Source organism: Sturnus vulgaris, chromosome Z (genome assembly GCF_052056855.1).
Source record: "Sturnus vulgaris isolate bStuVul1 chromosome Z, bStuVul1.hap1, whole genome shotgun sequence".
Taxonomy (NCBI): Eukaryota; Metazoa; Chordata; class Aves; order Passeriformes; family Sturnidae; genus Sturnus; species Sturnus vulgaris.
In genome coordinates this window covers 29,639,363-29,664,168 of record NC_142283.1, presented here as the reverse complement: position 1 = coordinate 29,664,168, position 24,806 = coordinate 29,639,363, and the positions used below count along the sequence as shown (strand labels likewise).

General features: G+C 38.6%; 1 protein-coding gene across 1 annotated transcript; it reads right to left on the bottom strand.

The window, feature by feature from the left end:
- On the bottom strand, nt 1-5,432 carry MBLAC2 (metallo-beta-lactamase domain containing 2). Its single transcript, XM_014893148.2, has 2 exons — nt 4,938-5,432; nt 1-3,448 (listed from the first exon to the last, which is right to left on the bottom strand). Exons 1-2 carry the CDS (start codon nt 5,380-5,382, stop codon nt 3,060-3,062), a joined length of 834 nt encoding a protein of 277 aa, XP_014748634.1. The 5' UTR covers nt 5,383-5,432; the 3' UTR covers nt 1-3,059.
- Nucleotides 5,433-24,806: the final 19,374 nt, after the last annotated feature.

Genomic DNA, 24,806 nt, shown 5'->3' with positions numbered 1-24,806 from the left:
TAGGATTATAATACTTTATTATGATAATACACAAAAAAAATTATGTGCAAACTGTTGTTTAACATCATAACAGCCGTGACAGATTATAGAACAAAACTTCCCATCTTATTTTTATGTCAATTCCCCAGTCTACTGAAAACTGCATTAACATATATTTAGATGTAACAAAGAAATCAATACAGTTCTAATTGCTCAACATGACACTGTATTTACACTTACAATGCACGTTTTAAATATTTAAACCAAGTAGTGTTAAAGGACCACTGTCAAACTCTTACAATTAAAATTTTATAAGTCGTAACAAAAATAATCAGAGACCGTTCTTTTAACTTAAGATCATTTAAGTATTGTTTATCTAGTGAATTTCTTATAATACAAAAAATAATTTCATGACCCTCAAAAAACTACTTTCATTTGGATTACAGCAGCAGTTTACTAACAAACTCCACTTTGGGTTATGTGCATGTAAAACTCATTTCTGAGCTACAAAATTATCCCCTAGGTTTTGGTAAAGTCAAAGTTTTGGTTGCATACTTAAGTGGACTTAAGCATAGCTTAACAGGACATTTTGACAGTGATCTGTCCATTTAAGGATTCTAGCTTAGATAGAGATATTGAGTCCAGACTAAACACAAATGATGGAGGATGGAAGTTATCTTTCCTTTTGAACTGATGTGCATGTGAGTCACCTCTTAGGAGCTCAGGCTTTACAATACAGTAAAATCTGGCAACAGAAATTCTAATACTTCATCAAATAAACAAACTGATAGTGGAATAACACAGAATGCCAATTCAAAGTGATCTTACTCTTCTAGTAAACATTTGCAAAACTTTAGCAACTTGACATCCATACTGGCAGGCTTTGTGACAGGAGTTCTTGGTGACTGCCTTGATGCACAGGGTTACCACCAGGGCTCCCACAGTCTTCACAAAAACATTGTTTAAAAAAATTATTATTACTGGTGTTATGCCACTGTCAACTAATTTGCAGGAATTCAATTACTGTCAGGTAGCCTGAGACACCACGGCATCCTCTGGATAACTGGTGTATGTTTTATGTATACCTTCAGCCTGCTTCCCAGACTGTTTTTGTATTTCTTCCTCTGCCAACTGAGGCCAAGATAAACACCTCTTGGTTCTATGACATAAGTCTACCCACTGAACACTCATCATGTCATGCACTGACATGGATTTCTCAAAAAAAAAAAAAGACTCTGATCTGAGTGATAACACGTCTTTCAAGTCCTCCAGCTCTGCACATGTTCTGCCCACTCACAATTCTGCTTCAGCATGCAGATAGGCACTTTTACGAAGAACTAGGCAACAACCAATCAGTACAAACCCTGGTAAGGAATATATTCACAGTAAAGGCAGGAGTGCAGTCATCTATGAAAGGCAAAAAGCCTTACATAAAATATTAGCATTTATCATTTTTAGACAGAGATGATTTTTAAATTTTGCAATAGGTTGGTTTTTTTCCCCACAAGAATTTGCATCTATTCAGAAGGTTATCAACTTCCTCTCTCTCATGCTTTAGAAAGAGCCCTTTGGCTCCCTTACTATTGGCTATGATGGGGGCAAAACCTTCTGCATAAAGTAAAAGCCAAACAAGAAAAGTGAAACTGCATAAAATTTGGGGAGAAACATTTGCATTCTTTTTAGGGATATATATATGTCTATGTACAAAAATAAATTCAGACAGTGTCCTTTTAAAAAAGTTAAATATATATAAACTATTAAAATAATTACACAAACGCTAACAATTTCAGTAGCTTTTAAATATCACACATTCAATTTTCATAAGCAACTTACAATGCTATTTAGTATTTCTCAATGTATTTAACATTATTTTTGGAACAAACTCAATGCAACACACTTTACATTTCAGAACAACCATGTGCAGCACATATTTCGGATGCAAGCAGTAAACAATTTGAGTTACATTCACTTTGTGATAAGAAGTGTATCAGGTGCTTAAAGCAGCACCTTCAGTATGGCAAGGTCCCGCTAAAGCCTCAATCCCTCTCCTAATAGATGATTAAGAACCAAGTTACAACAAAGTCACATAAAAATACCCTGAAGCATGAACAAACGCCTTAAGCTCATCACAGTCCATTTCTCTCAACTTTCCAGAACAATATACTCTCTAAGTATTTCTTATGAGCAGATGAGAAGAAAATAAACCCATCCAGGAGAAGCTCAATCCACTTTGTACAGGATAGTGTAACACATTAATTCACTAGTTCACAAATTTTCTAATTCCTAACTTACATGCCTACAAGCAAAACAGTTCTCCAGCCAATGGTGAGAGTGCTTCTGCTTGCTCCCTCTCTTCTGGTGCAGTGGCTCCTTGCAGCACACCAGGAAACATGAAAGCCTCAACAGTCTGTCTGCACCAGAAGCTTTTTACACTGATATATCTGTGACTGTCAGCTTGAACTTGGTCTAAAGAACTTCCACCTGTTAGTGCATTCTGAACAACCTGCCAGACAAGTACGTATCAAAGATAAAGCTTCAGGTGGTGAGAGGTGCAGCAGATACCATGGCCCCAGGTGGCAATGGCTGCAGATTTATTTCCTTTTGCCCACTGAGTCCTGCAGAGATGTTGCACCTAACAAGTGACTTAATGGCACTGCTCCTAGCAGACACTAGGTCTTAGCAAGAGCTCTGCTAGGTCAAAACCTGAGCAGGAGGTGATGAATAATCACATGTCTAGTACCACATCAACAAGGTTTCAGACACGAATGTAAAACCTCTCATTTTAGCATATATTAATCTGCCAGAGTTGTAACAAAAATAAAATGATACATTTCAATTGCAATATATGTACAAACATGCTCTGAAAAAGCAGAAAGAAAAACTGTAGCTTTGGCTAATGCTACTAGTTTATGGAGTTTTTATAAAAATATGAATAAAGTAGGAAAAAACAGGGAGAGTTTTTGACGCTCACCTGTATCAATTTGCCATTTTTTACTAACACATACTGCTTCTGCTTGTTATTGATGCTTTCACAACCCATTTGGTTTTACAGCAGGTGACAGATCACACAAAACTGACTGTCACTGAGAAGTGATTCTTGAATTTGCAACACGAAGTGCTATGCTTGCAATGGATCTCATAGCACAGGTAGAAATCTTGTGACAAAGTCCAGCATGGGAAATGTAGTTGGAAGCTAACCGATACAGCCTTTCTGCTCCAAATATGTTAAAGTGCCCAGGTAGTACCTTCTCCACAAGACCTCTGTCTACTAACTCCATCAGGCGCTGGCAGCTTACAACATAGTCACTGATTCTGCTGTAGGGAAGCCAATCGATCATAGATCCATCATACACCACATCTCCACTGAACAAAATCTTCCTGTCCTTGTCATGTAAGCAAATACTGCCTCGTGAATGACCAGGCATGTGCATGACAATGAGCTGTCGATCTCCGAGGCTGATCACATCCCCTGCAAAAAGATTTGTGACAGGAAATTGTACGCACTTGTCATGTTTCTTAAATAACACATAGAGAACTACCTACTCATAGGCAGCGTTTATACATACTACACATCGCAACAATGGGAGTAGGACATTTATTTTTTTAGTGAGTGCTAAAGAGGTGTCTGAAATATAACCTTAGCAAAAAGGTATTTTCAAATGACACTAACAGTTGACACAGGCTTGGATTGTATTAATGGAATATATTCACATTCTAATAAACTGAACAATGTGAAAAGCAATGCAGTGGAGAAAATAAAATAGGAAACAAATCTAAGCTGATTTTCCTTTGAAAGTTTACAAATAATGTGTTTCATAATTTATTATCATTTTGCCCGTATTTAATTCATCTAGAATTGCACTGCTGTTACTCCTAAAAGTCAAAAGGCCAAAACATAAATTGCTGGAGGAGAACCAAGACAGGCCTCCACACACTTTCTTCATCTCATTCATTAACACATAAAAATAGAATTTTCTTATCATTAAGTCTTTTTTTTTTGCCAGTTTAAATGTGAATGTCTTTTAATTGCACCAGCCACTGAACTTATACTCGTGTCTTATGTCTCATGTAACATCTTAAAAACTCTGATGCTACTCTGGCAGCCAGTACTTTTACAGAAGGATTTTTAAAAATAATCCTCTCTCCTTTTTGAGGAAAAAAACCCAAGCTTCTGTTGATTTACTATAGTTAAATGTCATCCAGTCTTTAGTGAAGCCTTCAGTAAGTTCAGTTCTGCTTTTCCAAGCACCTGTGCCTAATAAAACCAAGAAGAGAGTAAAGCACTGTGCCTAAGGTGTCACCTCCCTGACAGTCACTCTTTAACATCTGCTGAACAGTACTGTACAGTTTAGGTGTTTAGTTACTAAAAACCCTAGTCACTGTCTCCCATTAGAGACTAAACGATCTTTTTTATCTGCAACAAGCCACTTCTGTAAATACTCCATCAGTAAAAAGTGATTTTTTTACATTTTACGTAAGTCAGGTAAAATCCAGTAAATGTATTTATGTAGAATTAACGTAAATTCTGTAAAACGAAAGTTGTGATCTCAATACATATTTCAGAAATTGTTCTGTTAACTGCACTTTCCGTGTCTTGACAGCTTATAAAGGTCACCAGATGACATAACATGACCTGCTGACATACCGCCTGAAGCCTAAGGATAAACCTGGGGTGTTCAGTTAGCCACCTAAATCACTGCCGAGTGATTCTCATTCTAGATGGAAAAAAAAAAAAAAACTCGGCCGCCAAAACTTTCTGAGCTGGTAGAAACGGTTTAACCCACTTTTAGGCGTCTTTTCTGCCCCATGCTGACTGCGGGTGTTTTTTAGTTCACAGGAGTGACGAAACGAACCGATTTCATTATTTTATAGGAGGAGCTGCGTAAAGCAAGAAGCGCTCAGCGGCAAAGCAGCTGCTCCACAATACCCAGTGCACTGCACCCCGCGGCCCCCCTTACCCTCCTGCAGCAGGCGGCTGGGCCGGACGGGCGGGACGCGGAACTGCCGGGCGCTCCAGCCGGGCCGCGGCGGCCGTGCCACCTCTCGGTCTGACAGCCACGTCACGGCCTCGTAGTTGTCGCCTTGCTGCAGCGCCGCTGCCTCGGCAGTGTGCACCGCCACCTCCTCGAAGTGCTGCAGCCCGCCCGAGTGGTCGAAGTGGACGTGAGTGGCTACGGCCAGCAGCGGCCGCGGCCCAGCGCTCTCGGCCGGCTCCAGCAGCCCAGCGTCGCGTAGGTAGTCGGGCAGGCTGCGCAGCCCCAGCCCCGCGTCGATCACCACGTCTCGCTGCGAGCCCCGCACCAGCCAGATGTTGGCCCGGTTGCCCGACTCGTAGAAGCGCTCCTGGATCCAAAAGATACCGCCGCCCAGGGGCTTATACGCGAACCACTCTAACGCCGACATGGCCCGCCGAGCGCTGCGAGCCCGGGAACCCCTCGCCAGGGCCCCGGCGGCAGCGGCGGCGGCGTGGGCGGGGCGGGGCGGGCGCAGGCCCGGCCCACTGCGGCAGCGGCAGGCGGAGCGTGGCCGTGCCGCGTGAGGAGCGGCGAAGTGTGGAGGGTTGTGGGGTTCAGGCGTGGCATGAGGAAGCGGGTATTTGAGCTCCCTTCTCCACTGAGACCCGCCGGCGGAAGGGGCAGTAAAGGCGAAGCGCCCCGGGCAGGGAGCGGTGGGGCTCTCCAGGGGTGGCGGGCCGTCAGCGAGGAGACAGCAGGAAAGGAGTGAATAGCAGCTACCAGGGGTATTCTCACACAGCAGGGGCTAGTGGTGCTCAGGACAAATATCTTCTCCCGCTTACCTTCAGGGGCGTCAGTTTAAAAAGACACCCATAAAACCTCAGTGTCTGAAGTTAAGTCATTTTTTCCATGTCTGCTCTTCCCTTAAGCTGATTGGACCTGCCAATGAAAATCAAGGATCCATGATCAGGAGTTTTGTTGTGAGGAAGCCGTAGGACACCAAGAGCTCGTCAGAGCACTCAGTCTGCTTAGGTCTGCTGTTGCCTCACCAGCCTCCTAGCAGCTGTTGGGGATCCGGGATTCCAGGGCCTTTCCCTCCCGAAGCATCAGCTGCCTTCCCTTGAGCAGCTGCCCGAGATACTGCATGCATAGGTTTGGAGGAATTTCAAAAGCTTAAATCTGTAAATCTTGTCTTTTACAAATGAAACAAAAATTACCCATAAACATGAAAATACACACAGGTGATCCTTTAGACATCCCCCAAGGCAAATAGAACACTAGTTGTGGTAACTTTGTCATGCTTAGTGGCTTAGTTGTACAACTCAACACTTCATGATTTCTCCATCTCTCACTGTCACTTTGTCCTGTCAGTAAACGTAAACATTTTGAGCCAGTATGCTTAGAAAAATCAAAAATTTGGGTAAAAATGTGAAATTGAAATGCTGCTAGTGTTATGAATGATGTTCTATTTTTTCCAATTTATCAAGCAACAAGATTAAATTTAATAGTAAGTTTTTAATAGTAACAAAATGAATACAATCAAAGTATTGGAGATAACAATTAAAGTATTGGAGATGAAACAATCAAAGTGCATATATTTAAGAATATACAAAATTTGGCAGTAAGTAATTTAGTATAATTGAGGTTCGTATAAAGCATAAGCAAAACCGACCGGGGAGGGGCCCCCCCTCCGACCGGGGATACGGGGAGTGGCTCGCCATTCCACATGTATCCAAGCATCCAGGCTAACAATCCCACTTATATACTGTAGGTTACAGAAGTTTCTAGAAAGCTCTTCCTAGTTTCTATTCCTAAAATTTATGTAACTATACTGCACGGCGCATGCTCTACTAATGGGTTAGGGGGTCTCTCATCCTTTTGAGGGTCTTATTTCGGATGAAGGCTCATCATCTTCATCAGTGACCGAGGTGTGACCTGCAGGTAGCGCAGGCGCCCTGTGTGACTGAGCAGATGTTTTCCATAACATGACTCTAATTAAGTCCCATGCTTGGAATCATTCCATTTTTGCCCATTTCAAGGTTGAAGCTGTATTTCTAGATGCTGCTTATCAGACCTACGTCCTTTTACTATTCTTATCTGACTTTCTTCCAACCTTCTTCTTCGACTCCCAACATCTGGAAGATGTCTTTTGTCCTGTCTCACCCATCTCCCCCCCCCCACTCTGTAATAATTGTCTTCTATTGATCTAAATACAATTTTGTTAATATAGTTACAACTTAATTAGCACGAATCACATTTATCACACTAGTCTTAAAGCTTGTTCTTAAAGCTTGTTTTTATCTATCCAAAAATGCCATTTAAAGGGAATTTACTAAGAACTAGATTTAAAGTAGCTTTAAAAAGTGGACATTCATATTCACTACATTTAATGCCTTTCTTTGCTAGCTCAGCATCTAACTTTTATTTCGTTGTGTTGTTCTGCTGTTGTTTCCTTTTCTTTTTTCACATCTAGATAATTGCTCACATGTGGAAAAATCTGTCATCAACATGTTTTCTCTGGCCTTAATGAAAAGGCCATTGCTTCTGTATGGGGGGAGCCAGATGCACTCATACAGGTACTGCAGTAAGTCTGGAACAACCTGATTGTACCAGGCAAACTGCAGTACAGTGACCTTGCAGTTAGTGAACAGTTCATGGGATTTCTGGGTTAGGACCTTGGACCGATCTCTTAAGTGGTCTGTGGGAGTAAACAGTGCATCAGCTGAGCTTCTCTTGGGTCCCATCTATTGACATCTTCCCCCATTCTCACATTTTGTACAGTGAGATGTACAATGTACAGTGTACTGTACAATGAAGTGCAATTCATGAAGATGAAGGTTGGTATAATAGTGAAGGTGAAGAAATGTGACTGTAAATGTTTTGGAGGCTCTTCTTTTATGACCTTTGTTAAATATTTTAGTTAGTGTTATGAATGATGTTCTATTTTTTCCAATTTATCAAGCAACAAGATTAAATGTAGCAGCAAATTTTTAATAGTAATAATTATAAATGTATACAATTAAAGTATTGGAGATTAATACAATCAAAGTGCATATTTTGAGAATACACAAAATTTGACAGTAATAATTTAGTATAATTAAGGGTTTATATAAAGCATAAGCAAAACCAACTGGGGAGGGGCCCCCCTTCGACCAGGGATATGGGGAGAGACTCGCCCCTCTTCATGTACCAAAGTATCAAGGCTAACAATCCCACTTATATACTATATGCTACAGAAGTTTCTAGAAAACTCCTCCTAGTTTCTATTCCTAAAATGTGCGTCACAATGTTGTGTTGTGTGTGATCTACTAATGGGTTAGGGGGTCTCTCATCCTTTTAAGGGTCTTATTTCCGATGAAGGCTCATTGTCTTCCTCAATGACCAAGGTGTGACCTGCAGGTAGTGCATGCGCCCTATGTAACTGAGCAGATGTTTTCCATAACAAGACTTAATTATGCAGTCCCATGGTTGGAATCATCCCGTTTTGGCCCATTTCAAGGTTGAAACTTTCTATTTCTAGATGCTGCTTGTCAGACCTATTTCCTTTTACTATTCCCTTCCAACATTCTTCTTTGACTTCCAACATCTGGAAGACGTCCTTTGCTCTGTCTCATCCATCTCCCCCCTCACTCTGTAACAATTGTCTTCTATTGATCTAAATACAATTTTGCTAATATAGTTACAATTTAATTAGCACGAATCGCATTTATCACAGTTAGAAACAACCTCCTTTTTTCAGCAGTTAGCTTGCAGTCCTGCTGGAGTGTTTTAATGACTTCTGATTATCGTAAATTACCTCTTTGCCTGTGTCACTTTATCCAGATCCAAAAAGAGTTATTAAGATAAAGGACAAAAAATAGTCAGGATGAAGAAGTCATGAATGACAAACACAAACTGGTTTTAGGAAAAAAGTTCAAAAGACTAGAATGGAGTCACAGAAAATTCAGGGTTCTTAAACTTTTTTTCACATGTTTTTGGTTCTTCTGGTTGAACTCAACACAGTACATTTAATGTTTAGAAGAAGATGACTTAAAATTCCTAGGTTAGGAGGCAATTTCAGGCATGCAGAGGTGGCTAGCAGAAATATGGGAATGAAGCTGATTTTATCTGTGTATCAAATTTACAGTCTCTGGAATAATCTACGATGGGCATTGAAAATGGCTTGCTATTTAAAAATGATCTTTGGCTTTAAAATGACTGCAATCTTTGTTAGACACAAACTTTCTTGGTAGGATGTACATCGATTTGAAACATGTAAAGAAAATATATCTCTAAAATTTATAATGTTTTCAGTGCATCCAAATGGTTAGGTCAGGTGGAGGAAGAGGATATGCTTCATTCACCTTCAACATGGAAGCTATTGGCTTTGGTAAAGGTGCAGCTCTAGCTGATGCCATCTGTAAGCCTCCACCACCATTTCCAGTAAGTACAGCCAGTATCTTGGAGCACACTGTGTTCAGATAAAGTGTGTTCACGCTCGTGTTTAGAGAACGTAATGAAATATATGAGCCACCCTAAGAACTTTGGATTTTATAGCAATGTAATTCACCATTTTTCTTACTATTGCTTTACTGCCTCTTTGTTAACTGCTGTAGCCCATATTTAACTGGATTGCTTGCAAGGAGTTAAGTGTGTTGGAGTCCTCATCAAGATTTGGTTTTCTGGACATTACAAGAGCGGAAACACTGGATACTTAATTTGTCTGAAATGAGTTTACATTAATCTTTGAAGCTATAAATAGATTGCTGATTTTAGAAAATTACTATTTATGCAAACATGGAAGATTGTGTATGATTGTCCTGTACTGCAGAAGCCAGCATTTGAAAATAACTGAAAGATAACTTTGTGTAATTAGGGGAGCTTAATTCAAACTTGGCATTTAGGATGTATTTGAAAATCAAAGGGGAATAAAGACCATTTTCTGACTATGTTTTGATGTGCAGGGAAGCTTTTGACTTACTGAACGATTTATTATTTATCCCCTTAGTCCAGCATTACAATTAAGATGTGTGATTTCATATTATCAAGTTATCTGTAACGGTTTCTTATGTGAATGTTGCAGCCTGCTTGGTAGCATAGTTCTGTTCTGTCCGAATTCTGTATACCCTGCAGCTTTTGAGGTACAGTCAGCCTTACAAGAGAATTACTAGGATATCTACTGTATATCTAGAACTCACTGGTGATTATTACTGTGAGAAGTGCTTCTTTTCATTCATGAGTTTTTGCCTAGTTTTATTAGCTGCTGAGTGCTTATTCTGAATGTTAGAAATGGCAAGTACTGTTACAGCTTTATAAAAGTGTTTAAAAAACCTAAAGTGGCTAAACAGTGTATGATCTTTCCCTTCCTGTCTTGTGGTGATTTTGAATAATGGGAGCTGACTTAAACTTTAAAATGTAAGGTTTCATTTCCACATGAAACCAGTCAGAGTATTTCCTGGCTAAATATTCATGATGCTGATAATGTACAGGTGTATAATCCAATCCCCTGAGGATTTTTTGGTAAATTCTGTTCATGGTGTAAGGGTGAATTCTAGGTGTTTTTGAAACTGTATGCATTTTTTTTTAATTAGTCCTTGAATGTAACACACCTTATTGTCCAATTGTTCCTGTACTAAAATATATAAAATGGAGCAGCACTGTGCAGTGTGAGCAGTGAACACATTGCCAGCCAGATGCTGCAGCTTGCAAAACATGGAGTATTTTACCTGATCTGCAGCTGGAGCCCAGGTGGTGCAACGAGGTGAAACTGATTATGAGGCAAGAACAGATCTGATCCTTATTTCTAGATCTCTTTATGATGATAGAAGAATTTTGAATTACTCTTCTATCATATGTCCTCTTTCATCTTCTGGGTAAACAGATTTCAGTATCTTTAGATTTCCATCTCACTAGAGGGTTGCTATGCTCTGGATCTTTGTCAGGCTTGAAGTTTTTTATTTCTGTTAGAGGCACAAAAAAGGAACCTGGTATGTCTGAGAGCCAGCCAGGGTTATTTCCAGTTTCCAGTTTTCCAGCTGTTTTATGAGACAATGTTATCTCTCTTTTCCAACTTTACCTCTTGTGCTCATTCTTACTGTTCACCTTAGTATTATGTTTGCTCCTGAAACCTTCTTTCTGAAATGGTGAGATCTCTCTCTGTTGCTGAGTGCATTCCTTAGGAGAACTGACAGCTTTGAAAATTGTTTTATTCCTACCAGAATTGGCAGCTGCAGGAAAGGTACATAAACAGCCACTCTAGAGTCAAATAATGCTTCAAATGTTCTCATCATCTCTGTAAGGCTAAGTTGGTAAGTTGAGGTATCTTTTTACTTCATCTTTAATTGTACAAAAATGCCATACCTGAGGGGTAGGTTATAATTACATCAGTGATGGTCTGCAGTTTAAAAAGCTTGTTTTCATCTCAGTTGCAATGTGCAGTTGTCTCTGGGACTGCATTCTGTAGCAAAAGTGGTCTAGCATTAGAAAACTGTAGAATAGATTATTTTTAACTGATAATTTCTGTTACCTGGTTTACAAGACATCTTGTTAAAACTAAGACGCTGTTATAGGGTGGGCTGTAAGCAGGAACTTCATAGATTGTCTTTGTTATGAGAGTGAATGGATTGTTATAAAACCTCAGAACAGTATCTGTGAGCCATATGGTCCTTTGAAGTGTGAGAAGGGAAACATTTTAATTAGTTAGGAGGTATCTGTCTATCTTTCTTTCATTATTCAGGTAGCAAATGAAAGCCGTATCTCATTCTACCTGGAAATTTTGATGTGTTATGTGCCATATAGCTAGACTTGCATCATTCAACACTCATTTTGAGAGCATAGCAGACCTATTCTATAGAAGGTTCTTTATTTACCTCACTATATAACTTATGAATCTTTCATATTTTTCCTGTAGGTATATCTGCCAAGACTGGGTGACTGGCACCTTGGCAGCAGTTTGGAATTAGTTCATTAATTGCGAGTGGCAAGAGTCAATGTATTTTTTTTACTGATGGCATCAGCAATTATTTCTTCACTAAAGAGCCTTGATGTGAAATCAAAACTACTAGTTTCTTTTCCTCTCTTTGCTGATAGTTTCATCTATGAATGTAACTAGTTTACATCTATGAATGTCCCTTGAGATACTGTTATTTTACTTGTAGACTCTCTTCTGTTTGCCTTCATAACTAAGTTTAAGATTTAGCTTATTTATGATGTCTTCTTTTTCCTTGATGAGTACAGACCTGAAGGATAGGGTGCCATACATAAAGACCTTCATAGACTGGAGAAATGGGTGCATGGGAATCTCATGTGACTTAATAAAGTGAGTGCAAGGTGCTGCACCTAGGTTGGGCCATTGCCACCACTTTGAGGGAGGGATATTTCCCCTCTTCCCTGCTCTGGTGGACCCTAGCATAAGCTGTTCTGCATAAGCTCTGGGGTCCTCAGCACAGGACGGACATGGACCTGTTGGAATGAGACCAGAGGAGGCCAGTCTGTTGATCAGAGGGATGGAGAACTTCTCCTATGAGGAGAAACGGAGAGAATTTGGATTATTTAGCCTGGAAAAGAGAAGGCTTCATGCTCACCTAATTGCAGCCTTCCAGTATCTGAAGGGAATTTACAGGAAAGATGGGGCAATAGCATGTAGTGACAGGACAAGAGGGAATGGGTTCAAATTGAAAGAGAATAGGTCTAAATTAGACATTAAGAAGAAATTCTTTACTGTGAGGGTGTTGAGGAACTGGCACAGGTTGCTCAGGGAAGTTGAGGATGCCCCATTTCTGAAGGTTCAATGCCAGGTCGGATGAGGCTTTGAGTAACCTGATCTAATGGAAGGTATCCCTGCCGATGGCTTTGGGGTTAGAACGAGATGATGTTTAAGGTCCCTTCCAACTCAAACTCTTCTGTGATTTTCTGAGTTTGTGATTATATGCTAGAAGTCTTTGACTGTAAAGGTCAAAGGCTATATTTTTTATTATTTTTTGTAAAATATCTGAAAATATTATCCCTACTTGGATTAACAGTGCAATCAGATTCAGTAATTTTGCATTAAGTGGATTTTGCTGTTGCATGTGGTAATTTGGCAAGAAAAATGAGACTGATTTAAAAATACTAAAGTTTTGGCATTAGAGATTGTACTTAAAAGGTTATTCAGTATAACTGGATGTATTTACACTATATGACTACTCTCAATTTAGTTCTTGTGCCTGGAAGGAAATTAAATGAATTAAAGTGTTTAGCTGCTGTTTTGGATAGGATGCAAAGCTTTTCTATAGCAGAAGTACTGAAAGTCTTGGGAGATGATGATCAGACACAACCTTTTGAGACTTGGGAATACTGGATACTATGTATGATTAACAAAGTGATGTTAAATGGTCTTATAATAAAGGTTTGATTGTGAAACCCCTGAAGAGTAGTGAGTTAGTGTTAAATATTTGAAGTTTCAACCTAGACTCTGAATAAATCCACATTTAATAATTTCATTCTTTTCAAGGATGAAATAATAAGTTATAGTAATTTTGGAGTATTGGGTGGTTTTTGTTTGTTTGGGTTTTGTTTGTTTGTTTGGTTGGTTTTGTTTGTTTGTTTGTTTTTGTTTTTTGTTTTTTTACTTTTTTGGTGCTGTATGTTTAGTTACAGGTAAATATCAAGGACTGTGTCTGGATTGCCTTTAACTAGGTGAACAGAATAACACTTTCTCTATAGCAAATAAGAGATAGCCAAGAGTACAAGGACAATGAAAAGGGGCAGGAAACATGGGCACCAGGTAATATCTAAGGTTATCAAAGGCTAATTTCCTATGAACCTTTGAAATGTTCAGATCTTCTAAGTGTTTGTTTTATTCCTTCCAATCCTGTATATTAAGAGATATTGCACTTGGCATGATTTCAGATCAAGATGAGTATTGTTTCATCAAAAAAAAAAATCTGCTTTTATTTATTTACTCAGTTGTAACAACTGATTTGCAGCACAAATGCAAATTTTAGCTTTCTTTCTTGCTCTCCTTTTTCCTTACTCACTGCACAGATAACAGTTTTGAACTGGGAGCAAACATTGATGTTACTAAAAATAACCCAACCTGATGTGTGTCATGGGCAGCTGTGTTTTACAATATTATCCTTCCCCAACTGTATCTTTATAGCTCACTACTACAAACTTAATTACAGAATAATTAAGTTGAAGAGCCCATGTGCCACTGGAATGGCTGAACTTTGTCTCCTTGGGATAGAAGCCATTATGTGGGTGCAATGGCGATCTGACTCCTGTTCCTCAATTTAAATTACAGCTAGAATTCCCTAAAACTGTTGTGCTAAAACATTTTGGCATGCATGTAAATAGGATCAAACACAAAAGGGGTCCCTTCCTTCCCCTGGTGGCAAGGGAAGGATTACTGCTGTAAATTATCATTTTTCTATATTAAAGCTGTTTTCTGTACAGATTGGAGAAGACTCCCAAGGGAGATGAAAGGAAAGAAGGCAAACAAAAAAAGTACATTTTATATTTTAAAAAGCAAGTATTGCATAGTAGTTGAGAGACAGAAGATGTATGGAGGTAGTTAGAGGAAGAAAAATGGTAGAAATGTTAATTAGCCTAAGATATTAAGACTTTTGGCAGATTTTTTTCTAAATACTTTATTACTTTGCCTCTCTTTTGTGATTTTTGCTTTGTTTCTGTAGGATGTTTTTAACTTACTGGAACAGACTTACCTTTCTTTTTTCTGCCTTTTGTGTTGATGCACCATATTAACATACAAGATATGTAACAGTGAAAAATTAAAAAAAAAATCCACAAACATTTTTTGTTTTGAAAACTTTTTAGTATCTTTAGCACTCAACCTTCTATTCAATAGTAACTGGCTGTTCAGGTTTCCTTTATATTTTGTGTTTCTCAATTATCTTGTTAATAATTTCATTGACTTTTGCATCTCTAAACTTTTCTATGTAATTTAATGTGGCTTATTTTCTATTTTCCCTGATTCTACTTTATTTTCAGCTTTTGTCTGCAGAATGGTGAATCAGATCCTTCAAAAGCAGTTCTAATGGTCAGTGGTAGTTCTTAAAGAAAAATAGATTTTTAGTACACACCATCATTTGTTTTTCAAAGTGTTTTCTAGGATGCATGACTTATTTTAAGTTCTCTGTAGAAATCTGTGGCTTCCTGTGACAAGAAACTCTTGGCCTCCTGTGTTTAGCTGTCCGTTTATATAAAATTATTTGCTTTCTTCCAGGTCTGTCATATGTCATTTTTCAGTTCAGAGACAAAATGGAAAAAGGAATGGGAATGTGCATAGTCACAGCTCAGCTGGAATCTCTGTTCCTTTTTAGAGCATCATTGAGAAGCATGGTACTGAAGGTAGACTGTTAAGATTCAACTGAAAATGAAATTTTATTTGCAAAATCTCCAAAGGTGGGACCACAATATACCTGGGGTTTTATTCCAAAAGAAGAATCTTGGGGCTTTTATAAGCCTATGCACAATAGTTTTCACCTGAGATCTAATGAAATAATAATTTATTATTTATTGTTAAAATAACGTGATGATCATAGAAAGACAATCACTGCTCACTGGGAGAATTTTTCTTTCTTTAGTACCAGTTTCTCTACTTAAAAGTGCATTCTTCTACATATTGTAATGGCAAAGACCAGCTGACGATCAGAATTTGATTGGATTAAGAAATAGGTTCTCTGTAAAAGCAAAAGCCATGTGGAGGAAGGGTTTTTTGTGGACTCCTGATGATACATTTAGGGGTTTTTTTTTGTGGAATCCTGATGATGTATGAGTCAGGAAGTTTGTACATAGCTGATCAATGACTCATAACAGCTCCTGGTACATGTCTTTGTTGTATTTGAGGACAGATAACTTAGGTGGCACTTAACCATGGTGGAACAAAGCTGAACAGATCAACAAAATTTGCACAGAAATTCAAACCAGGTTCCTACTGTTCTCCCTTTTTAGCTTGCAGGAGTGATTTTGGGATCAGTACAGTTCTGTGCACAGGGGCAGCTTTACTTTTACACATCTCCCCTTCCTCTTTCTGGTTTCCTTGTTTCAACTGAAGACCTGACCACCTGCCTTCTCAGTGACAAAACTTTGGGTAGAATTTCACATGTCTCCCACACTGCCCTTAGGCTGTGAAATGCAATATCCTAGATACCAGCAGTGCCAACTGAAAAAAAAGTAACATAAGTAAGATAAATAAAAATGTCATCTGGGTTAAGTTGACATTGTAGGCCAGCCATATGCATAGGTATATAGTACTCAAATGTATGCATTTTAGCCCAAGTACTGGAAGACCAGTGTCTCGGTTTGAAAGACAGGTATTTTGTTAAGGAAAGGTGAGAACCCCTTTCCTGAGATGCAGAGTGCAACCCCCTCCCTTCTAATTATTACAGTTTCAAATCAGAGGCTTTCAGTCAGAAGATATGGGGATAGCAATAACAGTTCTTTACTGATATCTAACAAGGCAAAATAGCAGAAACAACAACAGCTATAAACAAAACAGAACAGTAGAGCTCAGTTCCAATCCCTTTTTGGCCACAAGCCCTTTCTCCCTGCGCTCAGTTACCGGTGCTGTGGGCAGGGCAGGTCCTGTGCAGTCAAAGAGGGCTGGGTGATGGCAGCAGCGGCCCAGGGGTGAGAGGAATGAAGGAGCAACTCCCGCCTCACGGTGTCGGTCGTGGTGCTCGGCAGAGTGTCCGGAGGTAGTAGGATGAAGTGGGAGAGGAGCAGAGCGGTGTTTGACGGCAGGGAATGTGGCACTCAGCGCTGGAATTGCAGGGAAGATGCTAGATCAGAGCATGGGCCGTCCTCCTTTGACTCTACGAGCGAAGCGAGAGAGCAAGAGCCCAGGCCCCTGTCCCACCTTTCCTTTTCCAGTGTCCTCCTATCCCCCACCCCCCTGCAAGAGAAAACTATTGCTACTAAGGTGTAGCCACTTAACATAACAATGGGAAAAAATTCCACAGAAAGAAAAGGGAACAATTCAACCCCCAACAACCAGGTATTTGGAAATTAACTTAGATTACATTGTATTCCATTGCACCTCTAAGGTATATAATGTAGGGAGCTATTCTGCTTGAAGTTCTAACAATGGGTCAGGGTCACTCAATTTTCTAAGGGCCAAAGATGCCCAGCTTTTAGAGACAAATCTCACATCTTTTTTTATAGTACTTTGTTCTATATACATTATCTATAAAAGCCTACAGAAGTTTATGCAGGGATCATAATTCTGAATTGCACTTTCTGCTTGTTTTCCTAAAATGCCTACTTCATTCTGATATATTTGCTTTGATGCTGTTCATGTTTTTTGCAGAGCAGCTTGACTACCCTGAGCTCTGTACAGTGCTTTAGTCATATAATCCTGTCCTAGCCAAAACACTGGAATAAACTCAGAATTATTTATGACAAATGGTTTTGATAAAATATAGGTGTTTTCTCAGCAGTTCCTGGTGTTCTGTTTACTTGAGTATTTAGCTGGTATTTGGGGAACTTTGGTTTTGGGTGTTGCCATTCAAGTAACTCTTACCTGGGTATATGGAATGCTATTTTTGATCTTTGCTCAACCATATAGTTAATCAGGGAGTAATTTAATAAAGATTATGTTCATGAATCAGGGGACTATGTAGAAATACACAACATAGATGAGAGCCAAATGTAGTCCAAAAGCCACGCAGCTATAGTACGCATGCCTTCTATTAGAGCTTATGAACTTCTGCCTTTTTTCTTGTATCTACTTATCTGAAGCACCCATCATTGATGTCTTGTGTAAATTAGTAAAAATGAGGTTTTATCTTTTCAAGTTGACTAAATGTAGCAAGTGAGATTTTGTTCTAGTTTCTTAGGGTATTTTAAGTATATAGGTGACTAGTATTTTCTGAAGGGGAATGTTGTACTTTAGCCCAGCCTTAGATCAACTACTTGTTCAAGCTGAATTTCAGACTGGCCTAGGTATCTCTTACATAAATTAGACATTTGCGTATCCGTGAATGATGTATCTCAAAGTCTAAAGTAATTTTAATACAGTCAGTATGGAATTTCCATGGCATACTCAGGATGTAATTACTCTTAAGAACAAGTAAAACAAGAGAACTTGTCTTTTTCACATTAAAAAAATAACAGTAATGTATTAAAAAAAAAGAAAGGCAAAAAACTCTGAGCCTAAAAGTAATCTGGATGTGATTTAAAAAACTGAGATAAGATGTGCATACTATTTCTAAATTTTACAATAGAAATTGAAGGAAAATGAAACCTAGTATGTTTATTAGTTTTAAATTGAATAACCAGCACAGACTTTTTCTGATCTTGTCTTTTATTCTAACAGACAACTGTTCTGCAGTGTGGTAGTAGGAGGAGCAAGGATGTTGGGGGTTGAGTTGTTCCCTTTTCTTTCTGTGGAATTTTTTCCCATTGTTATACTAAGTATTTGTGGCTACACCTTAGTAGCAATAGTTTTCTCTTGCAGGGGGGTGGGGGATAGGAGGACACCGGAAAAGGAAAGGTGGGACAGGGGCCTGGGCTCTTGCTCTTTTGCTTGGCTCGTGGAGTGAAAGGAGGACTGCCCTTGCTCCGATCTAGAATCTTCCCCGCCATCCCAGTGCTGAGAGCCAAGTTCCCTGCCGTCGAACACTGCTCTGCTCCTCTCCCACTTCATCCTACTACCTCCGGACACTCTGCCGAGCACCACGACCGACACCGTGAGGCGGGAGTTGCTCCTTCATTCCTCTCACCCCTGGGCCGCTGCTGCCATCACCCAGCCCTCTTTGACTGCACAGGACCTGCCCTGCCCACAGCACCGGTAACTGAGCGCAGGGAGAGAGGGCTTGTGGCCAAAAAGGGATTGGAACTGAGCTCTACTGTTCTGTTTTGTTTATAGCTGTTGTTGTTTCTGCTATTTTGCCTTGTTAGATATCAGTAAAGAACTGTTATTGCTATCCCCATATCTTCTGACTGAAAGCCTCTGATTTGAAACTGTAATAATTAGAAGGGAGGGGGTTGCACTCTGCATCTCAGGAAAGGGGTTCTCACCTTTCCTTAACAAAATACCTGTCTTTCAAACCGAGATAAAGGGTTAGGGTAAGGATAGAGTCTGGCTGTGACCTTTCTTTACTCTTGTTTGTACCTGAACACAACAACCAATTTCTCTTCACTGGGTAGTAATACAGCCTAATGGGAATAACAGAGCTACTACTGGAGGGTACAGAAGGAGAAACTGGTGCCAGTGCTTTTAAATCTGTTTGCTGTTTGACCTTAAAACAATTCAGTAAGTTGAGAAGGAAGAAACATACAGAAACTTAGGAAGTGACGTCTGTTTTGTAGGCAATTACTTATCTACATGTGGCATGTGGGAACCTTAAAGGTGAAACAGCTTTGCATTTTTTCTCCTGGTGATCCACCAGTTGTTTCAATATAGTATGTGGTATTGCTTTATCGAGTATGACATGGCCTTCTGTCAACTATTCAAACAGTAGATGGTAAAGGGAAATAATCTTCTCTATTTATTACACAGGACATGTTTTTTTATGGCTGAGGCTTGATCAAATAAATCCTTTTGCTTCACATCATATTGACTTAAATATTAACACACAATATTTACACAACATTGTTATGCTAACTGTCTTGCTGTTAACTGCATCCTAACTCTTTGGTACTATGGAGGATATGCTATTGCTGTAACATGGGATTATCTTGTTAAGGTAATTGCCTTGTTAGAAAAGAATGATAAAGAAGAAAAATCTGAAGATGAGAAAGACAAAAGACAAAGAAGGTGAAGATGATGAAGAAACAGAAGAACCAGAGAATATTATGAAGAAGAGCATGAAGAGGTATAATACTAGTTTTCCTATTTACACAGTTCTATCCCAGTCACTGATAGTGTTGTTGGCAGGGAAATGTCCCTAGCTCTCAATAAGGCAGAGTTGTAGTGGGAGAAATTATTGCATTCATGGTCTTTGTTGCACTACATTGTACTGTTAATTTTAGTGAGTGTTCTAGACTTGTTACTCACAAAGAGCTATGAAAAAAAGATCTTGTACACCAGAGTGTGTTCTGACACACAATACACACAATTATTCCTTTTCATCATAAGAACAGTGATGCCTGTTGTTTCATATATAAATATCAAGACTTCAGTACAGTATCTTCCTTTTTTATTCCCAAGAATCTATTATTGTTTTAAAGTGTGGGTGCTCAAGTGCAGTTTAAATCATGTTTCTTCTATAAATTGTCTTCTCTACACATATAGTGATTTTTTTCCCATTGGTTTAGGAAAATGACTACATTTCTTCATACTTTGGAGATGCCTTTGGTGCTGTCAGTGATGACAATGTGGTTGAAGCAACATAGTAGCTGTTGTTTCAAAGTTATTAACTGTTCAAGCTTTATACAAGTTGAAGCAGAACTCTGGAGGTAGGCTGAATATCAACAGACTTAATGCTTTAGTTCTGCTGGTTTTAAGCAGACTCTCCAAAGCCTCATTGGAGTTTAATTGTACTATGTTGTAAAAGAGGATAGGGAATAATTTGTTTTGTTCTTTTGCCAAGTGTTTCGCAGACATGCCTTTCAAAGTTCTCTGGAATGCCTACTAATAGTGTAAGCTTTATGCCATTGTGTTTCCTTTGCACAGAAAAAAAAGTATGCATTTTACTTGAAATTGTGTCTAAGCATTTGCACTAGTTAAGTCTATGCCTCAACAAGAAAATCTTGAAAGACATAATGACATTCTTGATGACCACTGTAAAAAAAGACATACAACCTTTATCGACATAAGCTGCTTGTTGGCAGCTGATTCTTCTGAAGAACTTTATGTAACTTCTGAGTTCAGGTAACTGAAAATAGTTGACAGCTATGCACTTTAATATAAACTGACTTGGAAGGACCTTAGAAATACAGAGAAACAACATGATAGTGATTTGAAATACCACTCATCTAGTTAGAAGAACACATTGCCTTTAGTATTTTCGTAAAAAGGAACGCATTAAAATCTATTACCTTTATGAATCAGCATAAATCATAATTAAGGATAATTTGCTTAGAAAGAATATATGGCAGAATTTAAGAAATTATGAAATCCTAGTTTACTCCAGTGCACTCACTAGTGATGAAAATTTGAGTGCTTTGTCTCAGTTTCTCTGCCTGTTAGAGCAGTATTTTTTTACCTCAGAGCTGCTAAGTGAGCTGGGAGATGACAGCTATCTATGTAATTGTTGACATACTTGTTTACTTTCCTGCAGAACAAACTAGACAGAAAGAGACAACAAATCAATAAGAAATAAACCCCAAAGTATAGAAAAGGAATGTAGTGAAGTATTTCAATGGATGATGTTTTAATTAGAAAAATAGGACAATGCCAAGAAAGAGCAAAAGCTGCATGTTTGGAAACATCCTTTGTATTTGAGAACCAATAGATGCAGTGTTGAAAATATACTACTGAGATCAGATGCTTGAAGAACACTGTGACAACACATTTTCTATATTTTATTGTCTTTTGATAGTAAAAATTACTATTTTTTATTGTTACTACATTACATCATGGTTTTTGTGCTTTTTTTGTTGGTTGGTTTTGAGGTTTTATTTAGTTAAAAAACGTATTTTACCTCACTGGTGACTGGGAAACAGTTCTGCATTATTCTGTGAACTGTATGCAGCAAGAAGTCAGTCCTTAAGGTGTAATCTTGAAATGTTCTGATACAATACCTATCATATATAAAGGAAATGAAACTAAAATGCTACGCAGGTCACACCTCAGAGGTATACCACTTTATTTTGAAATGTTGTTGACTACAATGTGTAATAAGCATTCAGCTGCATTGCACAGATGTATTCTGCCAATTAATTTCTTTTTTAACATCACACACCTCACTGTTGTTTCTTGAATAGGTGTGCCCGTTTCTTGTGCGTAAAATACAAAACACAGATAGAAGATGTGAATGAGGCAAGCACGCTGAGAATTACATTCGCTTGCCGTGACTATAACTGCTGCTGTTAGCTGTTCTCCCCATGCAAGTTGAATGGTGAGACTCCTTGCCCCCTTCAACAGGAATGCAAATAGATGGCATTTGTCAAAGATGGAACTATAAAATTAACACTATAAAAGAATTACTGCATGAGCAACAATCTGTTGACAAGTTGTGGCTTGCCTGAACAAGTATATAATTTTATTCTGTAGCAGACAATAATTCTTGAGGATCAATTACTTTCTCCATTCATTGTTCTGCTAAAGGGCAACTGCCTTCCTACTGCTGAGAAATATTACTCTGGTAAAAATCAGATCTTTTTGAGTCCTTTATGAGGTAAAATGTAGTCACCTCTATCCTCCAGAAGGAACTGCAAAGTCTTAGGCTAGACCTTCCAGGATTAGTTTAGCTATGCAAATAAGGCCACCAATTAGGAACAAGTTCTGCAAGCACACAGATCAGTGCCAAAGCACTTGAGAAAAGCAGTGAGACTGTGCTCTTCCAGAGGTGTAATGCTTGCACCTCTTTTTAGAAGGTCATTTTCTGATTGCTTAGAAGTTATTGCAAGACTATAATGCCAATAAAACTGTTCTTTGGATTTCAGCAAACCTCAAATTTGGACAGGCATAGTTTCAAATCCTGAATTTTAGAATTGAAGAATATTGCTTTCAGTGTCATCTCACCATCTTACCAACTTCACTGATTCCTCCTTTACTTGTTCATACCTATTTCTGAGAAGTAAAAAGTACTCTGAAATTTATGCAGAGAAGTTCAAAGTTTACAAGGCATGAACAGAATAAACCATAAAGGCTGCAGTTATGGTATGCTAGATATGAATGCTTTGTTGGCGGCTACTGCCAACAAAGTACTTGCTGGCCAAGGATTTTTATTCTAGATCATACATAAAAATTGGCCTAAACAAATACAGGTAGTGGCCTGCTGTAATAAAACAGGCAACGTAGAACTAAAAGTATATTAGATGTACCATTTTCACTGCAGTCTAAAATAAAAACTTTATTTTACATATATTGCTTATATTCTTCTAAAAGCAGAGGAGCAGAAGCATTTAAAATAAGACTTGCATCCTCACTCAGAAGGATTTCACAAAGATGTATTTGCAGCCCTTATAAAAGTTACAAAGACTATTTGTGAGAACTTACTCCAAAGTATACTAGACTTAAAACACTTAGATTTTATATGATCCAACAGTGTAATATGCACTTATGTTTAAAACCCACTCCTGAGCAACATGTTGCAATTAATCCAAAAAGTGATTTACAACTCAAGCATTCAATTTTTGTGGGGGTTTTGGCTCTTTTTTTGTTTGCTTTTGGGGTTTCTTTTATTTATTCGTCTTTTGTTTGTTTCCGAAGTCAGTTTCTAAAGTACTAACTTCACAGATTTTAACTTGAATCAGATTTAAGCTCCTCACAGTGCAGTTACCCTGTTTATTCAGGGTCAACATGTAATGATGAATTACCAGTTGTGTTGTACTTTGGAAAAAAGCTGTAAAGATGCCCACATTCTGCAGAAAGTCAAGTCAGTTGATGGTTGTAGATTACGAGGATCAGGAGTCCTACAGTCTTGAAGAGAGAGCTACTGTATCTTCTGATTAAGCTAACTCTAATTAAAAATGTACTTTATAAAATACGCTATGTAATACATATGTAAAAACAGGCTAGGCTCTCGGTTAGAATGGAATGTAAGTCCAATATAACAGCTATCCCTTTGTGTTTTTCCAAAGACTGCTTGTCCTAAGGTAAATCAAGGCACATCATCCTTAAGTGAGTGCCAGAAAGCCACAGGTCTTCAACACTGTAAAAGCCTGAAGTCTGGGACACACTAGAGGACTCTTCAGCTCCACCACCACAGACCTCTGTATCCATACATCAACAGGTCAGAGACTTTCCTGACCTAGTCAAACCACAATCGCAGTTAATTTCACTTCTGCCCAACAGCAATTTCGTAACCATCAGTTTGGGTATGTGCTGTAAATTAGGCTTATGCTGCATCATCACAATAGCTAATTTAATGTTCTTAATGAATCCGTAAGAAATGGGAGGAAAAAGTGTTAGAACTGATTGAGTTTTGGCAACAGAATGATGGGAGAAGAAGCAAAACAATAAAAACGCTTTCAATAAAAAAATGATGCATTATATACCAAGTTTCTTCCTACAGAGAAAACATTTGTTTTTATGTGTCAAAGCTTTCATGTCTGATTGAGTCACCTTTCAGTTTTAACTGTGAGAGCTGTTATTGCTTTAGCCACTATAAACTATTTTGTGAAGCATTTTTTCATACAGCATTAGAACTGCTACCTCAGTGTTTTTGCTTGTCTTACTGGCATATTTTCTTATTGAAAATAACTACTATTTGAAAAGATCTTTGAAAACAAGTGTTATGCAAACCATCAAATTTGTAATCCCTTTTCTAATGTAGAGACTATGAGTAGGTTCACTATCTCCACAGATACTCCTTTAATCAAAAGGTTCAACAGTCACAGATCATAGTTCAGGTGACTATGATTATGTACTAACTGTACATCTGTACACCATTTTCCTTCAAGCTTTGGCTTGCTTCAATTCCAATATAATACAAGTTAGTCAATTCTTGTTCATACACTTGGCATGCCACTGAAGACTATCTGCCCCATTTCTTAGGGCAACAGGTACCCCAAGAACAGATGGTGCCTAAGACTCGACGCTCAGAATCTGACAAAGCATCTTGGATTACCTCAATAGTTAGAACAGGTCCACTTTACCTGACTTTTTACACTGTATATACTTAGTTAAGACACTCATTGGAAAGGTTACAATAGTAGTTTAAAGGATACTGACTGTATTTCCACTTCAGAGAAGTTCTAATCAACTTTGTTATCTTGGGTTTTGGTAATAATACTATTTTGAACAATTTCTTGCTCCACAAGGCAGATACAACAAAAAAA

Coding starts and splice junctions, on each gene's coding strand:
- MBLAC2 (XM_014893148.2), bottom strand. CDS start 5,382: ATGTCGGCGTTAGAGTGGTTCGCGTATAAGCCCCTGGGCGGCGGTATC. Junction 3,449..4,937: donor CAGCCGCCTGCTGCAGGAGG/GTAAGGGGGGCC, acceptor ATCTTTTTGCAG/GGGATGTGATCAGCCTCGGA.